At 48.7% G+C, this 26,134-nt stretch overlaps 1 protein-coding gene and 1 non-coding gene across 8 annotated transcripts in view; one reads left to right on the forward strand and one right to left on the reverse strand.

Moving 5' to 3' along the window:
- Positions 1-17,259: 17,259 nt before the first annotated feature.
- The window catches only part of TRIM9 (tripartite motif containing 9), a 129,924-nt gene continuing 121,049 nt past the window's right edge, over positions 17,260-26,134 (reverse strand). For all 7 annotated transcript variants that reach the window (XM_030562861.1, XM_030562857.1, XM_030562860.1 and 4 more), the window contains 3 exons: positions 25,451-25,754; positions 23,313-23,475; positions 17,260-19,448 (listed from right to left, as the gene is read on the reverse strand). In XM_030562861.1, the coding sequence (XP_030418721.1) occupies positions 19,386-19,448; positions 23,313-23,475; positions 25,451-25,754 (530 nt within the window). In that variant the 3' untranslated portion in view covers positions 17,260-19,385. The remainder of the gene's footprint in view (positions 19,449-23,312; positions 23,476-25,450; positions 25,755-26,134) is intronic.
- LOC115651783 lies at positions 24,595-24,720 on the forward strand. Its single transcript, XR_004000450.1, has one exon. It is a non-coding gene; the product is annotated as a U6atac minor spliceosomal RNA (small nuclear RNA).

Below are 26,134 nucleotides of genomic sequence, written 5' to 3' on the forward strand. Positions count from 1 at the left end.
TGGTAGGGTTACCAGGTGGCCCAGTTTTAGGGGGACAATTCCAATTTTCAGGATTTTTTCTTATATAGGCACTTAGTAGACCCTTCCCTTTATAGCCTCAGGTGGGGTCCTGTCTTCTAGACTGGTCAAACTGGGAGCACCTGAAGTGCACAGGGGAGCTGAACCTGCTTCATTTAAAGGGGCCTGGCAGCCTGTGACAATAAGGATCCATAGTTTGATGTTGGTCCCACAATCACCCACCCAGAATTGTACAGAATGAGAGAGAGTCTGGCCTTTACAACAAGACCGTGATAGAGCCATGACCTGCTTTATCATCACTTGAGGAACTGTCATATCCCATGCTGAATTTGTCTGAAATATTATAAAAGCTATCTGCTAGCCACAGTTATTTTGCTTTCTATACTTTCTTATTTGCTTTAAATCTTATTTTGGCTAATAAAGCTCATACCTTTCCAGTAATTCTCTAGTCTCTACTTTAACTAAGGAATAAAGATCCAAAGACCAGTGAGAAACTTAGCAGAGGTAGCTGATTAATTAAAATGATTTAGCCAAGGTGTGTTTTATAACTAAACTTTCTCACAGCTGTGTATCATCACTGGCATTGTGTGAATACCCCATGAGTTAACAGCAGTGACTAAACCTCCATGCACCTTTCCTCATAACCCTACTTATGCTGACACCAGAAACCCACATCTCAGTATGGTTAAAACATACTAGAACAAGACTGACTTTAATATTAAATATGACAAAAGGTGTATGAAGAACCTGTTGAATCAGATAATGTATGTTTGTAAAAAACAATTAACCACCTACTGGGATTGGTATTATTACATGTTTCCATTTCCCTATTAACATAGATTAAACCAGTTGTGCCCCCTTTAACCCTGTCCGCACACCCTCCCCCTCCCATGGAGCTGGGCTGTTGCTGAGGCATGGCTCTGGGGCCAGGAGGGGGCATGGAGCTGGAGCCAGGGGCTGAAGCTGGGGGCAGGAGCAGAGCTGCAGACCAGCCATGGAGCAGGATTGGAAGCCAGGCTCACGGCCGTGTGTCTCTATTCGAGGCTCTGCGTCCGCCCCCAGCCTCACCCTCTTCCCGGATCGGGAACAGAGCCGCAGCCAGGGGCTGAGACTGGGAGTGGAGTCACAGCCGGGGCGTAGTGGGGGCCAGGAGCTGGGCCTCCAGCTGCATGCGGAGCCGCGCCAAGGCTGGGGCCAGGGCCAGGCGCAGAGCTGGGAGCCAGAGCAGTGCTGGGGGCAGGATGGGGCTAGGGAACATTCCTCCATACCCCGTTAGGGGGTTAGTGCCCCACAGTTTGGGGACCTCTGGATTAAACACAGTACGCTCAAGATTTAGGCCCCAGTCCTGCAAACGCTTACTCACATGCTTGACTTTAAGCATACAAGTAATCCTACAACCATCAGTGTTTACAATGAAGCACATCTGTCTTTACCTAACCCACTGCTGAGTGTACTAAGTCCTCCTCTCTGTGCTGATCCCCAGAGGACACGACTTGTTACAGCTACCGAGGTTTGGCTCTTGGACTCAAGCTGCAGCTTCAATCCCTGCTGTACCAACCCAGAGGGGGCTAGGATCGGGGCTACACCGATAGAACAAACCAAGAGGAATGAAATCCTGGCTCCATCAAAGCAGATGGGAGTTTTATCTCAGCTCTTTAAGTGTGAATGATTCCCAGGCTCTTTCCAAAGATACTAGATAAAACTTTAACAGTGATTAACAGTTACTATTTACATATTAATAAAGCTACAATGTATGAGTAGTTAAACAGAGCATTTAAATTTCATCAAGTTTTCTACCTGTATATTAGTTTTATTTGTCCCATGTCTGACCTGGTCTGTCCTTTTGTAGCTTGCACAGGACATTGACAAGAAAACTCATATGTACACATTTACAAATCCACAATTTTCATTTTTCAGCGTCTCAAAAGTAAATCCTTAGCACAGAACTAAGTTTTTTGGTTTGTTTGTTGTTTTTTGGCCTGTGTGATTATGGAATGACAATCAGAGGCGACAAAATGCTTCACATAACTTCCCATAGAAAATAGTCACCAAAAATTGTTAACCTAACCACCTCCCAAAGCCCCTTTAAGCTATCCCAGCTCTACTGATGCTGGCTACAAAGATCATGCTATGGGCTTTGTCACATGGAAAGAGAGGCCATTGCAATTGCTATTATGTCCTCCATGCCAAGATCAGCCCCACGGCAAACAACAACAACTATACTGCATTCAGTGTGCATCTTCCCTCATTTAATTTTTTAGGGTAGATTAGAGTTTCTCTCTCTTTCTCCTTCGTGGTGGTATCTCTCATTTCTTTCTCCCCTGGGTTCCCTAGTATTTCTGTCCCCTAGGACAGCCTCATGCTGAGTAGACCTTTACTCTATGTAAACTCCCACTGGTTCCACCAGGACTACTTGTGGAGTAAGGGCCTTCTCATTGTATCTCCCAGTTTCCCTCTCTCTTCTTCAGTCTTGCAGGCAGTAGTTGGTGATTGCTGTCTGCACACACAGGTCATGCTATGCAAAGAGCCAAAAGTTTCACTGGCAAATGTGCTAATAGACAAACTTTCTGAACAGCTAAATTAATGCTCCATTCTTATCAATACCATGGTTTTATGTTTAATTATATGTTTGGTGTTTAATGACGGCTATTTATCTCCTTGTGCTTCAGCCACATGATCCACCAGCCAATTAAGAGATTGTATTCTGTCATTTAGATAGACTAAAAACCAGCACACTTGGCAATCAGCATCCTGCAAAAATAATTAGGAATCTCATTTCCAAAGGATGACTCGTTCATTATGGTGTCGTTAACTGCATGTTTGACAGGGTGCTACAACCACGGAATTTGAAATAGATCAGACACTAGCAGCAGCTTTTCCATTCAAAAAACTCCTTTGAAATAGCGTTTGGGACTAAGCCTGTCATTAATTCCTTCCGGCGTCACACTCTGAGAATTTCAGTAAATCTCACCCAAGAACTCTAAGGCCAGATCCCCAGCTAGTGTAACATGACTGAGTTCCACTGACTGGTGCAGAACTCACTGATTTACACAAGCTGAGGGTCTGGCTTTATTCTTTGGAGAAGCAGAGGGAACACTACAGTAGCGTTGCCAACTTTCTAACTGCACAAAACCGAACACCCTTGCCCCGCCCCTTCCCCGAGGCCCCACCCCCAATCACTCCAGCCCCCCTCCCTCAGTCGCTCGCTCTCCTCCACCTTCACTGACTTTCACTGGGCTGGGGCAGGGGGTTGGAGTGTGGGGAGGAGGGGGAGAGGGCTCCAGTTGGGGGTGCAGGGTCTGGACTGGGGCCCAAAATGAGGGATTCAGGGTGTGGGAGGGGGCTGTGGGCTGGGGCAGGGGGTTGGAGTGTGGGGAGGAGGGGGAGAGGGCTCCAGTTGGGGGTGCAGGGTCTGGACTGGGGCCCAAAATGAGGGATTCAGGGTGTGGGAGGGGGCTGTGGGCTGGGGCAGGGGGTTGGAGCGGGTGAGGCTCCGGCTGGAGGTGAGGGTTCTGGGATGGGAATAGAGATGAGAGCTTTGGGGTGGGTGGAGGTTCTGAGTGCAGGCTCCAAGAGGGAGTTGGGTGCGAGAGAGGGCTCAGGGTTGGGGCTGGGGATTGGGATACAGGACGGGGTGTGGGCTCCAGCTGGGTGGCACTTACCTCAGGCGGCTCCGGATCGGTGGTGCAGCGGGGCTAAGGCAGACTCTCTGTCCCTGCCTGCCGTGGCTCTGTGCTACTCCCGGAAGCAGCCAGCATGTTCAGTCCCTAGGCGGAGGTGTGGCGAGGTAGCGCTGCGTGATGCGCACACTCACACCTGCGGGCGCTGATCCTGCAGCTCCCATTGGCCATGGTTCCTGACCAATGGGAGCTGCAGAGCTGGGGCTGGGGGCAGGGGCAGCACACAGAGCTTCCCTAATCGCCTCTGTACCTAGGAGCCGCAGGGAAATGCTGGCTGCTTCTGGGAGCTGCATGGATCCAGGGCGCCTTAGCCCAAACTTTTAATCACCCTGTCAGCAGTGCTGACCGGAGCTGCCATGGTCCCTTTTCGACTGGGCGTTCAGGTTGAAAACCAGATGCCTGCCAACCCTACTCCCAACTCCTGCTCTGACCACAAGGTTGTGACAAATAGGGAGAATGGGTGAATAGGTTCTTTCCACTCACCCAACCCCTAGGATCTAAGGGGAGATACACCAAAAATAAAGTGTAAGGTGGTGACCATGGTCCTGCTGTCCACCCTAAAGAAGCCAGAGGGGAGCGGGAAGAGGCCATCCGCTGACCATACCAGAGTGGTGGGAGTAGGCCACAAGATCTCCCCACCTAATGTCTACCCCTAGTAGTAGGAAATTGTTGGAGGAGGGAGTTGAGTAAGGATGGAAGATCACATGGCTTTGTAGCAGCTTCCATTGGAGCAACAGGAATCTGGTCTCTCAATCCCTGATAATTAAGAAATTCCTGTAAAAATAATTGAAATGTAATGGCCCTTTGGCAGTCAGGGGCTCCGTTACAAAGCACATTGTGTGTGTTTCCTTAACAGCTCGAGTTGCCAGGCATCCAATTTTCGATTAGAATGCCTGGCTGAAAAGGGACCCTGGGAGCTCCGTTCAGCACTGCGGGCCGTTAAAAGTTCGGTTGGCGGCTCAGCGGGGCTAAGGCAGGCTCCCTGCCTGCCTTGGCTTTGTGCAGCTCCAGGAAGCAGCTGGCATTTCCCTTTGGGCCCTGGATGCAAGGAAGATCAGGGAAGCTACACATGCTGCCCCTGCCCCCCCAACACTGGTTTTCTGCAGCTCCCATTGACTTGGAGCACCACCTGGCTGTGCCACTGTCTAGGGGCTGGACATGCTGGCCACTTCTGGGAGCAGTGCAGAGCCAGGGCAGGCAGGGAGCCTGCCTTAGCCCTGCTCGCCACCAACCGGGAGCCACCTGAGGTAAGTGCCACCCTGCTGCAGCCAGTTGAAATATCTTGTACAAGAGGTTCTTGTTTCTCGCCGTTTGCAGCTAGTTGTATTTCTAGCTCTGTACTGTTAGCTGGATTGGGTTTGAAACGGCCCCACAAGTTTTCTACATTTTGTCAGCGTGTTTTCAAACACGCTATCACTGAGCACTACTGTAATGGATCTCTGCAGACTGGGCATGATACACGTCATTTATTCAAAAGGCAAATGACTGGCTGTGGTCATTATATTACATGCCCTGTCAGTATTAACTGCTGTTACTTTTTCTTCAATGTGCCATTCTTTTGCAAAATCCAAGAAATGCTCTGCACATGTTTCAGCATAATGTTTCTGTTTAGTATGTGTTCCCATTAAAGCAAACGACTGCAGTGTCCATGCAGCATCAATAGGTGTGCCGTGACTCCAGGATAGCTGTGATTGCTCAAGGATGTCCAGTGATCACCAGTAAAACAATAGCTAGTGTATTTTTCAGAAGCTCCAACTTTGTAATCTTCTCATTGTAATATGGAGGGTAGGGATAGGATACAGAGGGATCTAGACAAATTAGAGGATTGGGCCAAAAGAAATCTGATGAGGGTCAACAAATGCAGAGTCCTGCGCTTAGGACAGAAGAATCCCATGCACTGCTACAGATGAGGGACCAAATGGCTAGGCAGCAGTAGGGTGACCAGAGAGCAAGTGAGAAAAATCGGGACAGGGGTAGGGGGTAATAGGAGCCTATATAAAAAAAAAAGACCAAAATCGAGACTGTCCCTATAAAATTGGGACATCTGGTCACCCTAGGCAGCAGTATTGCAGAAAAGGACCTAGGGGCTACAGTGGACAAGAAGTTGGATATGAGTCAAGTGTGCTGTTGGGCTGTATAAGTAGGGGCATTGCCAGCAGATTGAGGGATGAGATCATTTCCCTCTATTCAGCATTGGTGAGGCCTCATCTGGAGTACTGTGTCCAGTTTTGGGCCCCACACTACAAGAAGGATGTGGAAAAATTGGAAAGAGTCCAGCAGAGAGCAACAAAAATGATTAGGGGGCTGGAGCACATGACTTAAGAGAGGCTGAGGGAACTGGGATTGTTTAGTCTGCAGAAGAGAAGACTGAGGGGGGATTTGATAGCTGCTTTCAACGACCTGAAAGGGGGTTCCAAAGAGGATGGATCTAGACTGTTCTCAGTGGTACCAGATGACAGAACAAGGAGTAATGGTCTCAAGTTGCAGTGGGAGGAGGTTTAGGTTGGATAGTAGGAAAAACTTTTTCACTAGGAGGGTGGTGAAGCACTGGAATGGGTTACATAGGGAGGTGGTGGAATCTCCTTCCTTAGAGGTTTTTAAGGTCAGGCTTGACAAAGCCCTGGCTGGGATGATTTAGTTGGGGATTGGTCCTGCTTTGAGCAGGGGTTGGACTAGAATCTCCTGACTTCCCTTCCAACCCTGATAGTCTATGGTTCTATAGTAGGTCATGTATTCATGATGCAATGGTTCCTCAGAAAGGCAATGTGTATGACTGACCAAAAGATGCAATTTGAATACCATCTCTTAGCTCTCTGTCGTTTACAATGTTGAGTGGTCTGCAGCTATCCACTTTGCAATAGCATCTGTTAAGCTGTTGTACTTTGTTTGATCCCTGGGCTTGTAGCGATCCTGAAACTCTAAGTGCACTTTGTCCGGGCTGGCGGGATTCACTTGCTGGCAGTGGGTTATCAGTAGCGTAAGAACTGGAGACAAGAAGATATTTAGCATATAGGTGGTACTGCAGAGTTGAAGTACTTCAGTGATATTGGAACTAGCCTTGCAATAGCTACAGATAACCATCTTTTTATCCAGAGAACTTCCCATGCAAAGGACCCGAACTTTTGCTGCTTTGCTCCATTAACTTTCTGATATTTAATCACTCCAGATTATGAGAACACAGTAGGACTGGGCCAATGTATGCCAAGCAATGAAGTACAGTAAGTGAAGAGAGTCAAAACAGAAGTGTGTGATTAACACTCGTTAAAAAACCCCCCCAAAAACCCACGTTCATTTGTTTTGTGTTAATTGCTTGCATTAACTGCAATTAATTGACAGCCCTACTTATTATTTAGGCTTGTTAGTCATGTTCAGAACAATTGTATATGTACCATTTGCCCTTTGGATTTAATAAAAGGAATTTATAGTTAAGTGTTTGATAGTTTCCCATTTTAATATTAATAATTTCAAATATTATTAATAATTCCAACACCCTCACAGTCAATAAATTACCAGATCCTGCCATGTTTATGTTTAGAGTCCAGGATCTTGTGAACCATGTGCTCCTCATGGTGCAATATCTGTACCAGTGGAGGAGATGGCTGTGAGGGAAAGAATTTTCCCTATAGGGTTTTGAAAGGGATACATGAAACACCAAAAGAGTGGGATAATTGGAGTTCAAAAGGGACTGGATTAACTTGTGACAGATTCCAGAATTCTGGATTTGTATGATCAGTGAATACCTGGAATAGATGGGGAGCTCCTTTCAGGAAACGCTGACATGCATTTGGTGGTTTTTATTGTAGTTTAGCTCTGCAGGGGTGAGCTTCCTCAGTTAATAAGAACATGAGTATAATACTTGTTCGGGACCAAGCTGTTGGGAGAGGAGAGCCCTGATTGCCATCTGGAGGCATCAGCTTCTACAGTGAAGGTTTACATAACATCTGGATGAGCCAATATGGGTGCGGTAATGAAAGCAAATTTCAGCTGATTGAATGCATGCTGGGCCTTGGGAGACCTGTAGAACTGGACGAGCAGAGAGGTGCTTGATTTGTCTTGAAAAATTTGGGAGGAATTATCAATAAAAATTGACACACACTGGGAAGTCAAGTACTGAGTGGAGAGTCACCAATCTTGGATGGCTTGGACCTTGCATGGGTCGAGCTGGATCCCTTTTGGGGATAACACGAAGCCCAAGAACTCTATGGAGGCCCAATTGATGGCACACATCTTGAGCTTGGTGTAAAGACCATGCAGCCATAAGCATTCCAGGACCATTCAGATGTGAGCGGTGTGCTGTTCAGGGTAGTCAGAAAAGACCAGTATGTCATCTAGGTAGACAATGACATACTCATTCCATATCATTATTAAAATGTTGGAAGGTGACTGGGGCATTGCTTGGCCCAAAGGGCCTTATGAGATATTCATAGTGGCCATACTGACTTTGGAAGGCAGTCTTCTATTCATCCCCTTCCCTGATTTGCATGAGATTGTACACCCTCTGGAGGTCCAACTTAGTGAATATACAGATGGCCTCCACAAGATCCAGCCACTCTAGAATCAGGGGTAGCATGTAACAATTGTTGACAGTTACTTGATTCAATGAGCAGCAATCCACACAGAGTTGGAGACTGCTGTCTTTCTTCATGATGAAAAGGACTGGTGTGCCAGCTGATGAGGTCAGCTTGCAGATAACTCTTGGGTCAGGCTCTCTTGGGTCAGGCTCTCCTGGAGGCATTCTCAGAGTGCTTGGATTCTGACATGGCATGCATTTGTACAAATGGTATCTTTGCTTCTGGATGCAGCTCTATTGGGTAGTCATGAGCCCAGTGTGGAGGCAGGGTTTCCTCATTCCTCTTTTCAAATACATTGGTGTAGTCCTGGTGTTTTGAGGGGAGTTCGGATGTAGCTTCAACAGAAGGTTCTGCCTGCATAGGTGCCTCCGCCTGATTCTCCCAAGGTTCAGATACTGGGACAGGCTCTACTGGTCCCCAAGAGCATTGCTGACAAAACTCTCATAGAAAAACAGACTTCCTCCTGTGCTTGTCTCCAAATGAGCAGATTGCAGAGGGCCAGCCAGGAGATACCAAGAATCAGGGGAAAGTGTGGAGAATGGATCACGCTACATTGTAATCCATCTCAGTACCAGTGAACCATGGGCCTTCCAGAGACACTTTACAAGCCAGCAGTCTGTTCCATCACTGCTACAAACCCAACATAAGAACTTTGCAGTCATTTGTATGTATATGGTCTACTAACCGTTTACAACTCTTCTTTTCTTTTATTAATAAACCTTTAGTTAGTTTACTAAGGATTGGCTAACAGTGTGATATTTGGATAAGAGCTAAGATTCATATTGACCTGGAGAGAAGTGTCTGATCCTTTGGGATTAGCAGAACCTCACATATGGTGACAATGGCTTTTTAATAACCCCTCACTCTATTAGACTTCTATTCACCCCTTCTATGGGTCATCTTGATTATCACTTCAAAGGCTTTTTTTCTCCTGCTGCTGATACTCATCTCAGTTGATTGGCCTCTTACAGTTGGTTTGGGTACTTCCATCTTTTCATGTTCTCTGTATGTGTAAATATCTTCTGTCTGCGTGTTCCATTCTATGCATCCAAAGAAGTGAGCTGTAGCCCACGAAAGCTTATGCTGAAATAAATTTTTTAGTCTCTAAGGTGCCACAAGTACTCCTGTTCTTTTTGCGGATACAGACTAACACGGCTGCTACTCTGAAATCTGTTAGACTTGGTTGTCTGGATGGGAGCCAGTGACTAGAATGCCTAAAGGAGACTGTGTTTATTTCCTGGTTAACTAGTGTGGTAGTGCAGAAGCTCTTTTGTTACTGGCTTGGTAAGTCGAACTAGAGAGTAAACCACCAGCCTTGGGGATTGTCTGCCCTATTTCTCGAGTCTGCCCTGAGTGTGGCATTCCCAGTGTGGCCCATCCCAAGCACCCAGTCACAGGTGGGTCCAGCTGCCAAAAGGCCTGCTTGGACACATGCACCTGCCTTTTACTGCCTCATGTCTGAACTTAGCATGATGTTTGTATGTGTTGGAGATGATATATAACGCATAACATTGTACATTTAAACACAGAATGCTACAGAGGACTGGCAGAGCCAACCTCCATCCTCAAACTAGTCCCAACCTTGTGCGCCACCTGGGTCACTCTCTGCTAGACAGCAGGCCCCTTTTGCAGGTCTAGTACACTCTGGATTGAGGCCAGGGCATGGTAGCCCCATCGTCCAGTCTCAATGGCTGTCCTCAACCTCTGGGTTCTGGGCCCCAATGAAAGTCCCCTTGGCTGCAGGGAAACATGGCCTCAGGGCCAGAGTCAGTAGGAGGGAGTTAAGTGGGCTGCCCCTGAAAGAGGGGGGCTGGGTAGGGGGACCCAGGCCCTTCCTGTTCCACCAGGTCCCAGACCAGGGCTCTGGTAATGGCAAATGCGTTCACCACTAAGTCAGTGAGGAATCCACCTGCAACACATCAACTGCATCCAGGACACTGGCTAGTCCCTCCTTGGGCTGCTTCCTGCCATGACTGCTCCAGTGCAGGGCCAGTACACCCTGTCACCGCCTGTAAATGGGTTGGGACTCACCACCCACGGCGCCTTCTGCTGGTGACTCTGGGAATTAGCTTGATTCCAGTGGAGTGCCCCCTCCTGGTGGTGTCCCGTCCGTTGTTCTGCCCTCTGCTCTCCGCTGCTGTCGCTGGACCCGCGTTGCTCCCTGCTCGGCAGCGTCCTCTTTGAGGCCACTGCCCTCCGGCAGTGCCCCTTAGTCCATCTGCACCCCCTTCTGGGGATCCAGTGATCAGCAGTCCTCCACTTCAGCCACCAGGTGCAACCACACACCCCAAAGTCTAATCCCTCTTGGCAGGGATCTGGCATGGTCTATAATGGCCTCTCCCTACAGCCAATGGCTGGATGTACCGCAAGGAGGAAGGGGGGGGGGACCCAGGCCCACCCTCTACTCTGGGTCCCAGCCCAGGGACCCTCTGGCGTCAGCCTCGCTGTCCTCTTGCTTTCCCCTCCTCTGTCTGTTCCCCTGGGCTGCTTCCCCTATGGTCCCTTGCACCCGCTAGGCCCTTCCCTTCAGGGCCTGCAACCTGGCGGCTGTGGGCTAGAGTCTTCTCTAGCCTCCCTGAACCTGCCCAGCACTGCGCTGTCCGTGGTGCTAGTCTTCCCCCTTGGAGACTGACCTTCCCCTGTCAAAGGCCTGGGACAGACTGACTACGCTTGCTCTGGGCAGCCTTTATATATGGGTGAGCCTGGCCCTGATTGGTTCCCTCCAATCTGGGCCCTGATTGGCTCCCCATAAGCCCTTTTCTGATTGGCTCCTGGGCTGCGCAGGCTCCCTGGCCTGCCACAGCCCATCCTCCCAGGAAGTGGGGCACTCTGCCCCACTACACCGCCCCATAGTTGGATCTGTGGATCTCAGGTCTCTTGGGCCCTGAGCACCCCGGTAGCCAGGATTTGAATCCACAAACCAATGTGCTTAATCTGCCCCTGCTTGAAAGAGTCCAAGTCCTTGGGTCTCTTCAGAATTTCCCCTGCAGACATTAAATCACTACATACCTGGGTCACTGTCCTGTGGGACCTTGAATGTGGATAACTTTTGCTGATGATGCTGTGTTACCAGACAATGGATTCCTTAGCAAATACCAACACCATTGGCCTACCAATGTACCAGCAGTTGTTCAGCAGAACTCCCTATTAATCTTGTTGAAGAGCTCTGCTTAAAAACCAGTCTGCACAATGTAATTATGTCGTCAGTAATTACATGTTTCTGTATTTGGCTTGGTAATTAATTAGGCTTACTGAGTCCAAAGAGCAATTACTATGTAATGTCGGCTGTGATTGAAAAAGTGGAAATAACCATTACTGAGTAATTACATGATACTGTATGAGAAAGTTGGTCACCTCCGTAGAATTAATACCTGCATAAGCCAGCGCTGAATTTGGCCCACTGATATATATCGTTATAATGTAATTAAATGGTCTCCATTAATATGCGAGTAAAATAACATTATAATCAACCAATGTTATGTCTTTGTCTACTCCAGAATCTAGGGATCAGACATTCTTATGAGCTAGACAGGCCCATAAGCAGTAACATAGATAACCTGCCTTGCACTGCAAACATCTGCATTGTTTGTTTGTATTCTAATGAACTAGGCCTGCCTTCTGATCTTTTTATGCTATGTGAGAGGTGCTAACGGAAGTGACAGAAACAGCTGTATTACATCTACTGAAATGAGGCAGTTACTGACGGCTTCTCCAACATAACCCCACCTTCCCGCCAGGTTCCAGTAGGAATAGCGCTTTTCAGCGTCCCCCCCAGATCATTTGCTTCACTTCACTATTGCAGATGTTTGCTTTCATAATGGATACTAAACTTGGTTTTTTTTAATAAAAAAAATTCCTCCTTGATCCCATAGCTTGAAGAATGCCTCTTTTCAAGGCGCTCATTTGTAAATCAAATGTAATATTAGCTGATGTTTTATTAATGAAGGCGCACGGCAGTCGCAGTGGAAATGGCAACATCTCAGAGGCATTCAGCCAGTCCCAGGAACAGAGGCAAGAAGGCAGAAGGACCTTCTGGGGTTTCTTACTGAAACCTTGCCCCTGGGCTGGTGGCCCACAGGGGTGGTGAATACTAGATGATGCCAATGTGGCCTTTAAGTCTGTGTATGTCACATCAAGGAATTTAGCCAGAAGCTTTTATTGTGACAAAAATCCCATAGAGTTAAACTTAAACCTACTTTTTGATTACACAAAACTACTATTGCGTGGCCTTTATCATCTTATGCCTCTTTTTACCTTGCAGTTTTCTAATGGATGAGAGCTAGCCTGTAACAATAGCCTTAGCAAAGGGTTGTGTGCGAGTTGTCTCCCCCTGCCCCTGAAAGCAGCAGCCCCAGCAGGCATTGTGACTCAGAGACAGCTCCTGCACACCCCCACCTCCTGCCCCATCCTTGCACCCGAGGTGCTAGAAATTCACTACTGGCCTATAGCAGCCGTAAATGACACCCTCATTATTACTGCACTGGCTCAGCTACCAGACGGTTCGCCACAGAGAAACGCAGCCAGCTGCCCAATGCTCTGTACTTGCCATGAAAAGCACGCGGTGGGAGGCTTCGAGAAACCCAGCTGTCTGACAAGTGGACCCCATTATTGAGACACATGTTCAGGTGCTCTCCCAGAATATATACCCCAGATACTGAAGGTGACTCACAGCCTGAAGAGGGAAGATTTCACCAGTTCTGACTAAGAGCTGGCTCAGATAGGACCTCCCTCAGATAAATTATCCTCAGCCCTTCTAGGTCATATCACTCTTCAGAGAAAGCTGCACCCTATGGGAGGTGGGGTCTGAGGGACCAGGGTTCTTCTAAACTGGACAGAATTTAGCAACGGGAAGCTAACACATAAGTGTACCTGGACAACCTGTTCTCTTGAAGGCTGGTGCAGCAGGCAGTCAATCTCACAGTAGGAGTCACTCTCTGCGCAGGAGGAAGCCAGCCTACAGCTGTGTCTGAACAGTCTAGTTTCCTGAAGGCTTGTGCAATTAGCTGGCAGTGAAGGACACTAGTTAAGGGCTCCAAGGTGTGATGCAATAACGAAAGGAATAGAAAGCTGAGAGGCATGTGGTGGCTGGCCGCCCAGCAGAGATCTCTGGGACAGGGAGAAACTGCCAGAGGGAAAACTGCCAGAGAAAAGCAGGGGGGAGAGACATGAACTCTTGCTCAGAAGCCTGAGAAAATAACCATGTTTCTTTTACCCAGAGACATTTGGGGCCACTGGGGCAAAGCAGAAAATGGAGGGAAAATTTGCCCCTGAAAACTGGGGCAGCAGAGAGGAACCTTTCCCTGTGAAAAGCGACAAAGAGTCCTGTGGCACCGTATAGACTAACAGACGTATTGGAGCATGAGCTTTCGTGGGTGAATACTCACTTCGTCAGACGCATGAGTCACCCACGACAGCTGATGCTCCAATACTTCCGTTAGTTGATACGGTGCCACAGGGCTCTTTGCTGCTTTTACAGCTCCAGACTAACACGGCTACCCCTCTGATACTTTCCCTGTGATTGAGAGATACACAGAAGCGTTGGTTCCTGCATGCCAACCTTGGAGTCCTCAATCTAGAGCATGTTTTGGGAGAGGCGCCCAGAAGGGATGTATAATAGGGCAGCGTGCCCCTTTATGGTACAGCTACACTGCAGCTGGCAGCGAGTCCCTCAGCCCTTTCAACTAGTGTGTTGAAAATAGTAGTGTGGACACTGCTGCACCAGTGGAGGCTTGGGCTAGCCACCCGACCTCGGACGAGCCTGACCCCATGTGGGTGTGAGCGCAGGTGGGTAGCCCCAGCCTTTGCCGGTGCAGCAGCGTCCACACAGCTATTTTTAGCACAGTAGCTGGAGTGGAGCTAGCGAACGTCTGCCTGCTCAGGCTGGGGGGCTCGGTCCCAGCTGCAGGGAAGACATACCCTAGTGTGCCAGAAGGCCTTGGGCCAGTTAGGCCTGTGTTGGGTGTGGAACTTAAAAAGGAGACAAGCCCAGCAGATCAGGGCTTGCTGGGAGGAGAGTGATGTGGGACAAGCAGCTGGCTTTCAGCTAGCTCAGAAGAGGCTGGAAGGCCTGACAAACAGGCTGCTCTTATATGAACCAAGAAGCTGGTCTTGCACTCAGAACTGGCTGAGGGCTTTGAGCTGCCAGAGGCTCTTGGTAGGCAGCTAGGCCGGGCGTGGATAGTTGGGGTGATTGGTGCCCAGCAGCCAGCAGTTAGGTTGCAAGATGGCTGTTGCTGCCGGCAGGGGGTGTGTGGAGGGTGGAAGGCTGAGCCCACCAGGGCTGAAGACTCTTGTTTTCAGACGTGAGCTCGCTGGCTCCCAGAAGGGCTTGAACACTTTAAAGTAGCTTGGCTCAGGGGGAGGAGGGGGCTATGACACCTCTACAGTGACGTAGGCTGAAGATTCTTGTGGGGAAACTGAGGCGGAAGTGCTGCAATACCGAGTTTTGCCATGAGGTGGCGCTCTCAGGTGGTGAGTCTTGTAACAGGGGGCTTAACTAGCATGTGTATAAAACCAGGGCCCCAGTTTACATCACATCTGAAAGATTCTTCCCCCTCCCCCAGGCAAAAGCACAAGGCTCGCTTTGTTTCCTGGGCTGAGGTTTGAAGATCCAGATGCAGCGATTTCAGGGGTTTAGATGGAGGTTTGAGGTGAGCTAGCTGTAGTGAGTGGGCCTGGGGGAGCCTGGCAGCTAGTACAGGGCTCTGCAGTGGCATTATAGGAAAGGGAACCACCCAGAAAAGCAGGCTCACCAGGCCCCAGAAAGGTAGACATGATTGCTTGGTGGTTTGAGCATTGGCCTGGTAAACCCAGGGTTATGAGTTCAATCCTTGAGAGGACCATTTAGAGAACTGGGGTAAAAAGTTGCCTGAAGATTGCTCCTGCTTTGAGCAAGTAGTTGGACTAGACTGGCTGGGAGACCTCAGGGCCTGGACATTGTGGAGATCAAGAAGGTGCTGTGGTGCACAGCTGCTGGATAGCAGGGTGCTAGGGCTATGCATGTCCCTGCTGTAGACAGTCAGTCCTTTCCTCCCAGAGGTTTGGGGAACATCAGACACATGGGCACCTCTGAGGTGGGCCCACTATGTTCATATCCCCCAGTGGGGGCTGCCTGCTCTGTTCAGAGGTTTGGGGAAGACCAGATAGGCTGGCATCCCACTGAGAGGTGGAATTCATGATCTCCAGGTGACTTGCCGGCCTTCAAGGATACCCCTTTTTGGGGCTGTGCTCAGGGGAAAGCTGCCTGACACAGTCCCCTTGGTCTATAACAGAACACACAGGCTCCGTTTCTTTCCCTTCCTTTCTCCTGGGGGCAGAGCAAGGGCAGGCAAAGCCCCCATGGTCCCCTGTAGAGGAGGCAAAGAAAAGGGAGGGAGGATGCTGTGGCCTTGGATTAGATAATCAGGGGGCTATAACTAGAGGTGGGGGTTCAGGGTTCTTTGTCTCCCTCTTACGGCCTTGCATAGGCACCCAGTCTAGCCCTGAGAATGGTATTGCAGGTCCTGGGGTTGCTCCAGAGAACACAGCTGGGTTTGACTCCCGCAGGCGGGTTCAGCCTGTCTGAGCAGCAATAACCTTATTTGTGCATGGGATTATGAGCATGCTGTTCATAACAACCTCACTGTTCTGACGGCCTGTAGTATCACAGCCGGGATCCACACATTGCTGGGTGAACCCAGCTGTCTTCAGTGCATTGCTATCACCTGCTCACAGCAGGAGAGAGCCCTGTCTGTCTCCACCAGGGAAAAAACACCTCAGCCACCATCTGTTGACAACACAGGCGCTCTGCTCCGGGCTCCATGAGCTCTGCTCTTTCCTAGTTCAGGCTAGTAATTTACACACCCACTTTGTTACACTCAAATGCCCACCTCTTATCTTCTGGAAACCAGCAATGCACGCCAATCCGCTGCCTGTGTAGAGGCAGTGCAGCCCCAATTCACCAGTGTCACCTCAGTTTAACACTCCCCTTAGCACAAGGCACTTAGCTGTGTCTATTGTAAAAACAAATTGAAGTTTATTTAACAGCGTTGGAGGTAGATTCAAATAAAAGCAAGTACAGGGGGGTTGGAAACATGAGGTTACAGATAAAAGAAGAACATGAAAGGCAATCTTTAGCCTATGCTTTTCAAAGAAAGCTGGGATCCCCCTCTCAGGAGACCCTCCGGTTGGTAGAGTGTCTCCTCCCTAATAGATAATATCTTGTGCCCTGTTTTCTTCTCTGATACAGTTACAGACTATTGTCTCGTAGCCCAGGGGGGCCTCTGTTCAGAGACTTTTCTTGGGGTTAGTTTGTCTTTGTAAATGCTCAAGCCTGCATCTGGGCCGCACAGTAAACACAGGGCTTGCGCTGGCCCCATGGATACTGAGCGTTCTCAGTGCTGATTGAGTCAATTCTGAGACCTCCCCAGCCTCAGGCGACAAGTTTCACTTCCAGCAGTTTTGGAGCAGAATAGCCTACGTTACATCACTCTGAAATTGTTTCCTGTACAACCGTCTTGCAATAACCACGACGATCAGCTAGTTCTTAGCTTTCGGCAGGGACCCCACATGACATCCTGCAATGCAACACTGAAAAGATGGTTGGCCACGGGGCGATATACCTGCCTGGGCATGTCTGCACAGCTGCTCCTGTGGGCTTCCCATTGGCAGTTTCTGGAAAGGAAGTGGAGGAGTGAGTCCTACTGGCACCTGCTCTCTTCCCTCTCCTCTGTGGAGCCTACACACCAGGTCCAGCTTGATTTGCTCCCTGTGCTCTGTGTATGGGGGGATCTTCCCAGGCCCCTCGCACTTGCTTACCAACACACTAGTCCCGTGTCAATGGCACTGACACACACGCCTACTTCCCGGGTCACAGAGAACGTAGGAGGTGGCCAGCTGGCCTCTAAGTCTCTCCTGCTTCGAATACAGGAAATTCTGTCACTACGGTAAATACCCCCAGTGACAGCACAAGGAAAACCAAAAGACACTCGGGGGACCCATGCAGTTCTCTCATAAAAATCATTTATTAGAACAGCAAACACTTTTCTTTAGTACAGCAGCTGTATGCAGCTATGATTGCAGTACAGTGTAAACTACATGGTACAAGTCACTAGAAATCTAATAAGCATCATGAACATCATAAAGAACTGGGAAGATAACGACTATGAAAAATGAGTCCACAGTGGCCCGGCAACTGAGTCTCATAAGAAATTAAACAAATAACAGATCAGCGTTGTCCTGCAACACAGCTCTTCTGTAGCTGAGATAAACTAATAGGTTTAAATGAACAAGATAGCACCCATTCAATAAATTAGGTAAACTTAATACTAGAACAACGATATAACCAATAAGAACATTCTAAATAGAATGGTAAGCACTAAAAGGAAATGATTCTCTATTTACATATGTCTTTTTGCTGGAACATTATTCCATTAGCTTCCCCTCCCACCCTATCCCCAGTTCAATTAACTATGTTTTTCCAACAAACCCAGTTGCTTGGCAAGTTGGCAAATGGTGGGCGACAAAACAGAGTCTTTCTACAGCCCCTGAAACTAATCTAGAGAGTGTCATCAACCAAAGGAAAGCATAGTAACATGCGGCATGCAGTCTCTTCACTACAGAAACAGTAAAAGTTAACGTTCTGGCATTTAAACACAGTGGTAATAATCTGTCGTTTTTACATGTGACATTTGTCTGAATTACCAGAAAGTTAAGTTTGTGAATGGCAGCAGAATGTAACTCGAGTTGATGTTAGGCACAGGTAGGCATGGCAACAAGCATGTTTATTCCTGAGAATGTGAATGCCATGGACTGTGAGTCTGACTCTCTCTTTCCCCTTCTCTCTCTGTTCTCTCCTGATCCCCAAGTGAAGCTAACCTCGGAACAGAATGAATCCTCTCTACAAAAAAAAAGGACACTGTAGGGTGGTTTTTTAAGGCTAGGTTTTCGCTGTAGCTATAAAAAAATAAATGCTAATATCAAAAGGGCCAACTGCAGGCCCTGTAAGATATGGCAGCACCGTGTCAGCTGGCACCATTATGCAGAGCGCAGTTTATAAAGCCATTGAATGGGTGCAAGTGCTCGTCTCAAGTCCTCTCGCAAATCCGCGCTGCCTTGCAGCGCCTGGGAACAGGAGGATGGTAAACAGCCCAGCCCACCTACTGAACTAAACAGAAAAGCCTTTGGAAATGATAAATTATAGAACCAGAGCTGTTCAATTAACATCTAATCATTCTGCTGAAACCAAAGTGATCATCACATCAGAAATGTAATTATCTTCTCAGGCTACCTATTCGTCTTAATTACATTGGTCTGATGCAGCCCTGGCAAACCTCGTGGTATTTACAAGTAATATCTTTAGGCCAAATCCTGCCCAGGGATGCTCTGACTTCCATGAGAGCCACATCCACGCCTGAGGGAAGAATTTGGCCCTATCTGCTAGAATAGATATGACTGTCTCCCAATACTTGATGCATTCCACCTGGCTCTGTACAGACTAACTGGTAATCCAAGACCAATGTCTACAGATATGCTTGAGGGTACTCCACAAGAAAGGCCACAGGGAAAGAAACGTCACTGGAGGTAATCTGACCGGCATCAGCAAATGCTTGCCCACATAGGGGTCCGCCCTCCCTCCACTCTGAGTCTTTCCCTGGTTTCTTCAGGCAGCATTTTTTGTCTGATGTATAACTCAGTCGAAAGTTATTGGAAGGGTTCCACTTGCGATGGCAGCAGCTAAACTGGTTAACAGCAACCACACGGTTATGAGGAAATGAAAAGCCGACGTTTAAAAATAACAGCAAATCAAACCAATGACCCAAACCGAAAAGCTGACACAGAGAAACATCTCAGGCTATCTAGGTACTTTATCAGCCAAAAGAGCTAAACAGCAAAGCAAACGCGCACAGTACGGTGCCGGAGACGCCAAGCGGGTTTGCCGTGCGGTCGTGGAGTACAAAGACTGGAGAAGGCCAGTTTCTTCTCTTCTCTTCTTGCTTTTGTTTTTGTTTTTGGTTTTCCCTGGTCTCCAGTTACCAGCTGACCAAAGATTCCCCGGCTCCTATGAGGTCTCTTCTTGACAAAGTAAAGCAACTCTCTTGACTCATCCTGAGAAAAGGCAGCTGGCTTCGTAGTCTCATTACTGCATGGATGCCCTGGAATTATAGAATTCGGGGACCGGCAAACCAGTGTGGAGCGTCACCTGCAATGACAACCCTGTTACCAGAGAGCAATCTGCATTCTCCCACCCCTGGGGTGAAACTTTGACTTTGCTTAAGAGAGTAAGGGGTCTAAACACCACGCGCAAGCAGCGCTGCATGCGGGTGGCATTCTGCTCTGGCTGATCGGCTTGACTAGCGAAACAGGCTGCAGGCCACGGCGCATCAGGGCTGTGGCGGACCTGCAGTTCCTGGTGCGTGTGTATTGCCATCAGCAGCCCACGTAGTCTCAGCAGGAGCAGTGTGAGAGGAGGGGCACAGAGCGCTCGGCAGGACACAGGGGCTCCCAGAGTGGATCTGGCTGATAGGGTGTAATTTGCACTGTTCTCATCCCACAATGATTCAAGCTGTTTCCCATCTTTAAAAACCACCAGTCTTCCAAAATGCCCAAAGGAATCTACTGAGGAAAGGTCCCCGCTGTGACAGAGGGCAGCCAAGTGTATTACTGGGAGCCCTGGGCCCCCGGCCATGCATCCTTCCCCTGTAAAATTCATCGTCTCCACGCCTCTCCTCCTTGTCCCCTCTTTGGTATTCCCTGCTGCTGCCTCATGCCCGCTGCCTCCTCCTCATTGTACCCGAGGTGCCAAGCACGCCAGTGATGCTCTCCTGATGTCTTTGGCAGGCCTGTCCTGACACGGTACCTTTAATGCACACTCAGCTGTCCATCCCTGTGCAGAACCAAGAGCAGGACGCAAGGCAAAGGCCACAGAGCAGGACACACCGGGTGGCACCAGAAGAGCATCACTCACATGTGATCGGTAATAAGAAGAGCAGGGATCACAGGACGGGGTGCACCGAGCTCCAGGAGAAAGGCTCTGTGAGGACACTGGGTCCCTAGAACAACTGTGGGCTCCAGGAATTCTGCCTGCCTCCCTGCCCTTAGCACCTCTGCTGTGTTCCAAGGCATTGCTGGTCACAGCTGGTCTGCGGCAGCAGCAGATTCCCCTGGTAGCATTTTCTCTGGGCAGGAAGATAGACATGGGAAGGGGCTTTCCCCTCATTGATAACTGAGCAGCTACAGATGCAGCATTTGTGGCAGGACAAGGAGTATGCAATGGAGAGGATTTCAAAGGCACAAAAGAGAATCAGGCGCCCAACTCCCTAACTCCCCGTGGTGTCTGTGACAATCTCTGCAGATATTTGCTTTTCTCAGGAAAATGATTCACAAAGAGAAGACTTCATCAACCAACCAGCGAGACGGCCAAAGCACTGCTGGATTTCTGGTTAGGGAAAATATCCCGTCAGGCTGTTCTTGTAACTGGCTGACCCACAGTCTCAAACCTATGAGGACTGCCAGTTTTTGTGAACAGTGTCACAGAGTCTGTAGCTTGCTTTGTTGTCTAGATCGCTGATATGCATACAATTGTGTAGAGTTATCCCTTCTCAGATTCATTCTCCTTTCTGAACAGTTTAATTCTCATATTAATCGTGGGAAGGAAGCCTAACTCCTTTACTTACAAAATAACGTAGGGGTTTTAGAGTCAAATTTACAAATGATTTTATCCAAAACAAAGTCTTCTGAATCCTAATAAAGCCATTCAAGTTACTCACACACCTTTGGTGGAAAAGGCTAATGAACGTCTTGAATTTATTAACAGTACTTTTATCGGCATGTCCTTGGGCTTCTCTATTATTTGGGGATTTTAAACTTTATCTCTTCTATTGATCTGTCAGGAAGCAATGTCCTCTCTTAGGACAAAGTAACGGATGTAGAGATGGGAATTAAACTCATTGAGCAATGGTGCTTGTATATGTGTAGCACACCCATCCACACATACAAAGATACACATACAAGTACCACAGAGTGTTGAACACACTGTCACTGATCACTATAAAATCATAATCTTACTGAGGACTGTGTGGCTTAGCAATTTAATAATGGTACTTTAAATAGATCACCAGAGTTTCAGATTTCCATAAAATCAGGTTAACATTGGATTAGCTGTGAAGAAAGGGCCAGACTATGGTTCTTAGAGGGCATGGAGATGGGGGATGCTCTTTATTCGGGCACAATGCTACCCCAGTAGCTGGAAAAATTCAATCATCAGCTGCATTCGCGCCACCTCTAGAAAATGGGACGCAAAGGCTTCTCCCAGTGCTTCTCTCCTGCCACTACAGGTGTGTTCCTGGGCGGGCTATGCCCACAACCTACCCACACAGCATGGTGAAGTAATGTTTGCACTTCTAGCCAATTCCCCCCTTGTGCTCAAGGGCCTGATCCAAATCCCACTGAAGTCAATGGGACTCCTTCCATTGATTCATGGGTGCTGGATAGAGCTCATGGCTGCATTGCAGCTCTCTCTCCTGCCTAGGGAAGATTACCTCGGATGTCCATAATATTGCCCAAAATAAATAACTGACCCTACTACGTGGGCACCTCATCAAACTGCCTGAAATGTCCTGATTTAACCGATTCAAGCTTATTTCTTCCTGGCATCTTCTACAAAGATTTTAACAAGCTTGTGGCAATCCTGCAGTGCTTAGAGAAGCAAAGAGTGATAAAATGGACAGACCAAAAGCAGGCTCAGTGAAAGCGTCTGCTGAGGGAATGAAACCAATAACGCCATGAAGAGGACAATAAGACGGATAGGAGAAAATAACGATTGAGACTAAAAATAGCAGATTAGTTCAGAGCAAGATAAACATTAAACGGTTTCCCTGTCTTCGTTAGAGAACTAGCGTTCATGAATGGCCAACAGCTCAAAAGAGAGCCCGTGTTTGAAATTGCTGTGTGTGGAGCAGGATGCAGAACATACTTGGAATTACACCAGTGGGACATGGGAGTGTAGCGGGGTGGTTATCCCGCTCCTGCCCTGAAGGGCTGAAAACAGCCCGGGGAGAGGGCTGTGGCAGGGGAAAGGCTGAGCTGATTGGAAAGCAGCCACTGCTGTGGCTTGATTAATGCAGGCCCAGCTGGCCCTTATAAGAAGGCTGTGAGCCGGAGGCCCAGGAGGAGTCTCTCCTGGCTGCCTGCAGAAAAGAGCATTGGGAGTGAATCAGGGCTGGGGAGAGCCAGAGGAGCAAGGGAGCCTCCAGGCTGGCAATTCCCCAGGCTGCAGGGCCTGGTCCAAGGCCCACAAAGGTACTGGGAGACAGAGGAAGGCAGCAGGTCCGAACCCCCTTGCCTGTGATGAGTGGCTTTTACACTGCAGTCTGCCCCAGGGGGCGGGGGCTTGGTGATGACTGGCAGTAGCCCAGACTGAGACAAGGTGGGAATTAGATGGTTGGCGGGGTTCCCAGAGAGGGGAGACCCATAGAGACTGGTGGGGGTATTGCCACGGGACAGACCCAGGGTAAAGGGGCACTGGGGTCTGGGAGGGACACAGGGCCAGCTACAAGCGGGACAGCAGCCTGCAGAGGGCGCCCAGGCTGGAAGAGCTAATTCCCTGAGACGACCAGCAGGAGGCGCCGCAGGGGTGAGTCCCGGGCCTTTACAGGGAGACTTTTAATAACTAGTGCAATTCCCGGAGGATGTTGATAAGGATGCTGCTAAGGAGGATGTTCCTGGCCAAGCTCTACTGAGCCAAAGGCAGTGGCACTCCTGCTCTCCTGCCATCCACGGGAGAGAAGACGCACAAAGGAACAAGCTATGTGCTGTCCAGAGGCACAGCGTGATGTCAGCGGCTCAGCAGTGATCTAGGTCAATACATTTACTCTTCCAAACTGCCCTGTTCCACAAAGGTTCTCACCCCTTCCAGCAGCTGCTGAGGTTTTTCTTACACCGTTGAGAACACTCTAGTGGATAAGAATGGTGCTAAATGTACAGAAAGACAGTGCTCCAAAGGCAGGACCTTGCCGTCAGGTATATGCTGCTGCTGTGAAACCTCTTTCTCTGGCGAAGCACATACCTGTACATTCCGGTTCAGACTGACAGCAGGGAAGAACAGGCCCTCCATGTTCTCAAAAGCCACAGGACCTTGCTGATCTTCGTTGATGGAAAATGTTAGGGTCCTCCTGGTTAAGTCAAGGAGCACTCCAACTGTGGCACCTTTTGTTATTCCCCCTTCGGTCCTGTTGGGGAAAGAGGAAGTCAGATGATGTGCATCACTTAATGCCAGCACAGTCCTTGCTACAGCGTTTGTAAGGAATGGCTTCCTTCAAATGCACACAACACCACCCCTGATCAGAGCCAGATTCAAACTTTACGCGCCCCAGGCACAGCATCTTCAGCGCCCCCACGCCTACAGCTGACCTTTGTGTTTCACACAGTTTTAGAGAGATATGGCACCCCTAGAATGCTGGTGCCCCTAGGCATGTGCCTACTGTAGCTACTTGGAAATCCAGCCCTGTCCCTGATTCCTGGAAGTCTCCAGTGAAACAGCGCAGCCTAAAAACACTTCAAGGGACAAATACACATGTACACACTAACTGCACAATATTGTAGCCTAGCGATGATGGGTCAGATTCTGCCCCTTGGATACACACACTGGGCTCCCACTATGTTCAACGGAAGTGTTTGCAGGGAGGTGTGTCTCAGGGCGGAATTGCGCCCCAGAGGACAATCACATTGTTTGCAGAGATTTGGGAAAAGACTGGCTTCTCTGAACTTTTAAAACTGCATCTCAGCCATTCCTAAGGAGCCATCTGGGAAGTCAGTGGTGTTTGCCAGGCTGAGGACTGAGTATGGATCCCCACATTTGGCCCAAACTGTTTGTGGATTATAGACCCTATGATAAAAGAAGTAAGGCAACCATTACACAATCAGAGCATCTCCCGCAATCATATACACTAGTGCTGTAAGACTGGGCCACATGCCAAAGTCTGGTGTTCCACAACACATAACAAACATCACAGTCTGTCACCGCTTTTCAAATTCTCAGTCTGTATTACTGTTGAGTCTCACTTTTCACTTAGCAGCTGATCCAGCTCCCATTGCAGTCAATGCAAAGACTCCCAAACCCTATGTGGGGGGGTGTCCCAAGGGCCATAAAACAGCTCCGCACTGTATGGGGAACTCTTGTTTCCTTGTTAAGATTGACAGTAACAATGGACAGCCTGATGGACACACTTAATACCATTACACGTTCCTCCACTGTATGGTGCCTGCAGACATTTTTCCTTGTTCCTTTCCCTCCAGGTAAGGAAGCGTCATAGGGAATGATGTGGAGGGAACACGAAGGAGACACAAAAGGGTAACATGCCGAGAGAAGGTTAGCACTCCCCTTGATAAGGATGGAAGAGGTCCTAGTGACCTTTACAACACGCATATGGTTAAGGCATTACCACTTACTTCGTGGCATCTAACTTTAAAAGTACGGCAGAGCTACAGGAGCTACGAGACCCCTCCACAGCGTGTATTCTAAGATGGTTGCACATGCCAGCTTCATCTCAAAAACAACTACAATTAGAATAATCCTCTGAGCTCAATGCCAATGGCATCCAGGTGGGTCTCACCCCCCTAGATCACATGACTGGCTGAGCAGAACACTTCCTTCTACTCATCTGGTCTAGTGGTGGCCAACTGCACTTAGTTGTTAGCCATACACTACCAGTGAAAGGGCGGAAGAGCCTGTGGGAAGAACGCATTGCTTACAAAACAAGCGTACTCTCCTGACAAACTGACTTGCATGGAAAAATGGAGACAGAATTTCTACACCTCAGTATAGCAGTGTAAAGGCGATAAAGGTTTATTGGCATGAGTGTGGGATGAGTGCATTACTCACGAGTGGTGAAATGTTCTGCACGGATAGACAGGGGAATGTTCAGAGGACTAGGAAGCAGGAACAGACTGGAATAATTTCATTCCTAGCACAGTAGGTGAAGAGTTCTTATAGCAGGGACAGCACCAAGGATGTCTGAACTGCCCCGAGTTTATGCTAAGCATAAGGACTTCCTTCACTTTAGGCTCTAGTGAGCAAATTCATTCCCAGTGTACATGTGTGCAGCTGCCATTGAAGGAGTGGCTTACATCAGGGTTGAGTCTGGGCCTTGATCTCTGAGAGAAAGACAGTCTAGAGAAGACCTGATTCCAGGGTTTATGGCATACCTGTTGGTGTGTGAATTGTTGTGCATGAACCAGCTCCGGTTATTGTCCACATACATTGCCCAGGCTTTGTCGTCCTTTCCTAGCATGACATCCTTGAGGACATCAACACGAGCCACGCCAAAGGCCGGGTCTGGGTGGTTATCGTAACGATCGATTGACAGCTCCCAATAATGGAGCCCTTTGGAAAAGCCAGTTTTCCCCAGCACAACCCTGTCATCATAGCTGTTACAGGTGACAGTCAGGTTGTCATTGGAAAAGAGGATGTCAGAGTGTGCAGAGCCGGGATCAAACGAAAACCAGGCCACTGGAAATACACAAAGGATAGCTGTTTAGTAGGGCTGACACAATCCATTCCAGCAACAAAGCCACACAGAGGGGATGAGAAGCACCACACGCCACCTTGCAGGAAGGGAGCTCAACTCTGAGGTTCAGCAGTGGACTTAGGCGTCGCTTATCACCAAGTACAGCAGGGAACTGGCTCGCTATAAACTCAGAGGAAGGTAGAGAGAGACTGGATTGGCTCAGTAGAATTTACCCATGGGAGAAGGTCTCCTTGCTCAAAAATTATCCCTGAGGGCATGGAATCACTGATGGAGGCCATTGATACCTAGGCCTGGTAACTGGCAGATCAGCGACACCAGAGTCATGAAGCCTGATCCTGCAAACTTTTACACAAAGATTGGG

Source organism: Gopherus evgoodei, chromosome 4 (assembly GCF_007399415.2).
Source record: "Gopherus evgoodei ecotype Sinaloan lineage chromosome 4, rGopEvg1_v1.p, whole genome shotgun sequence".
In the NCBI taxonomy this organism is placed as follows: domain Eukaryota; kingdom Metazoa; phylum Chordata; order Testudines; family Testudinidae; genus Gopherus; species Gopherus evgoodei.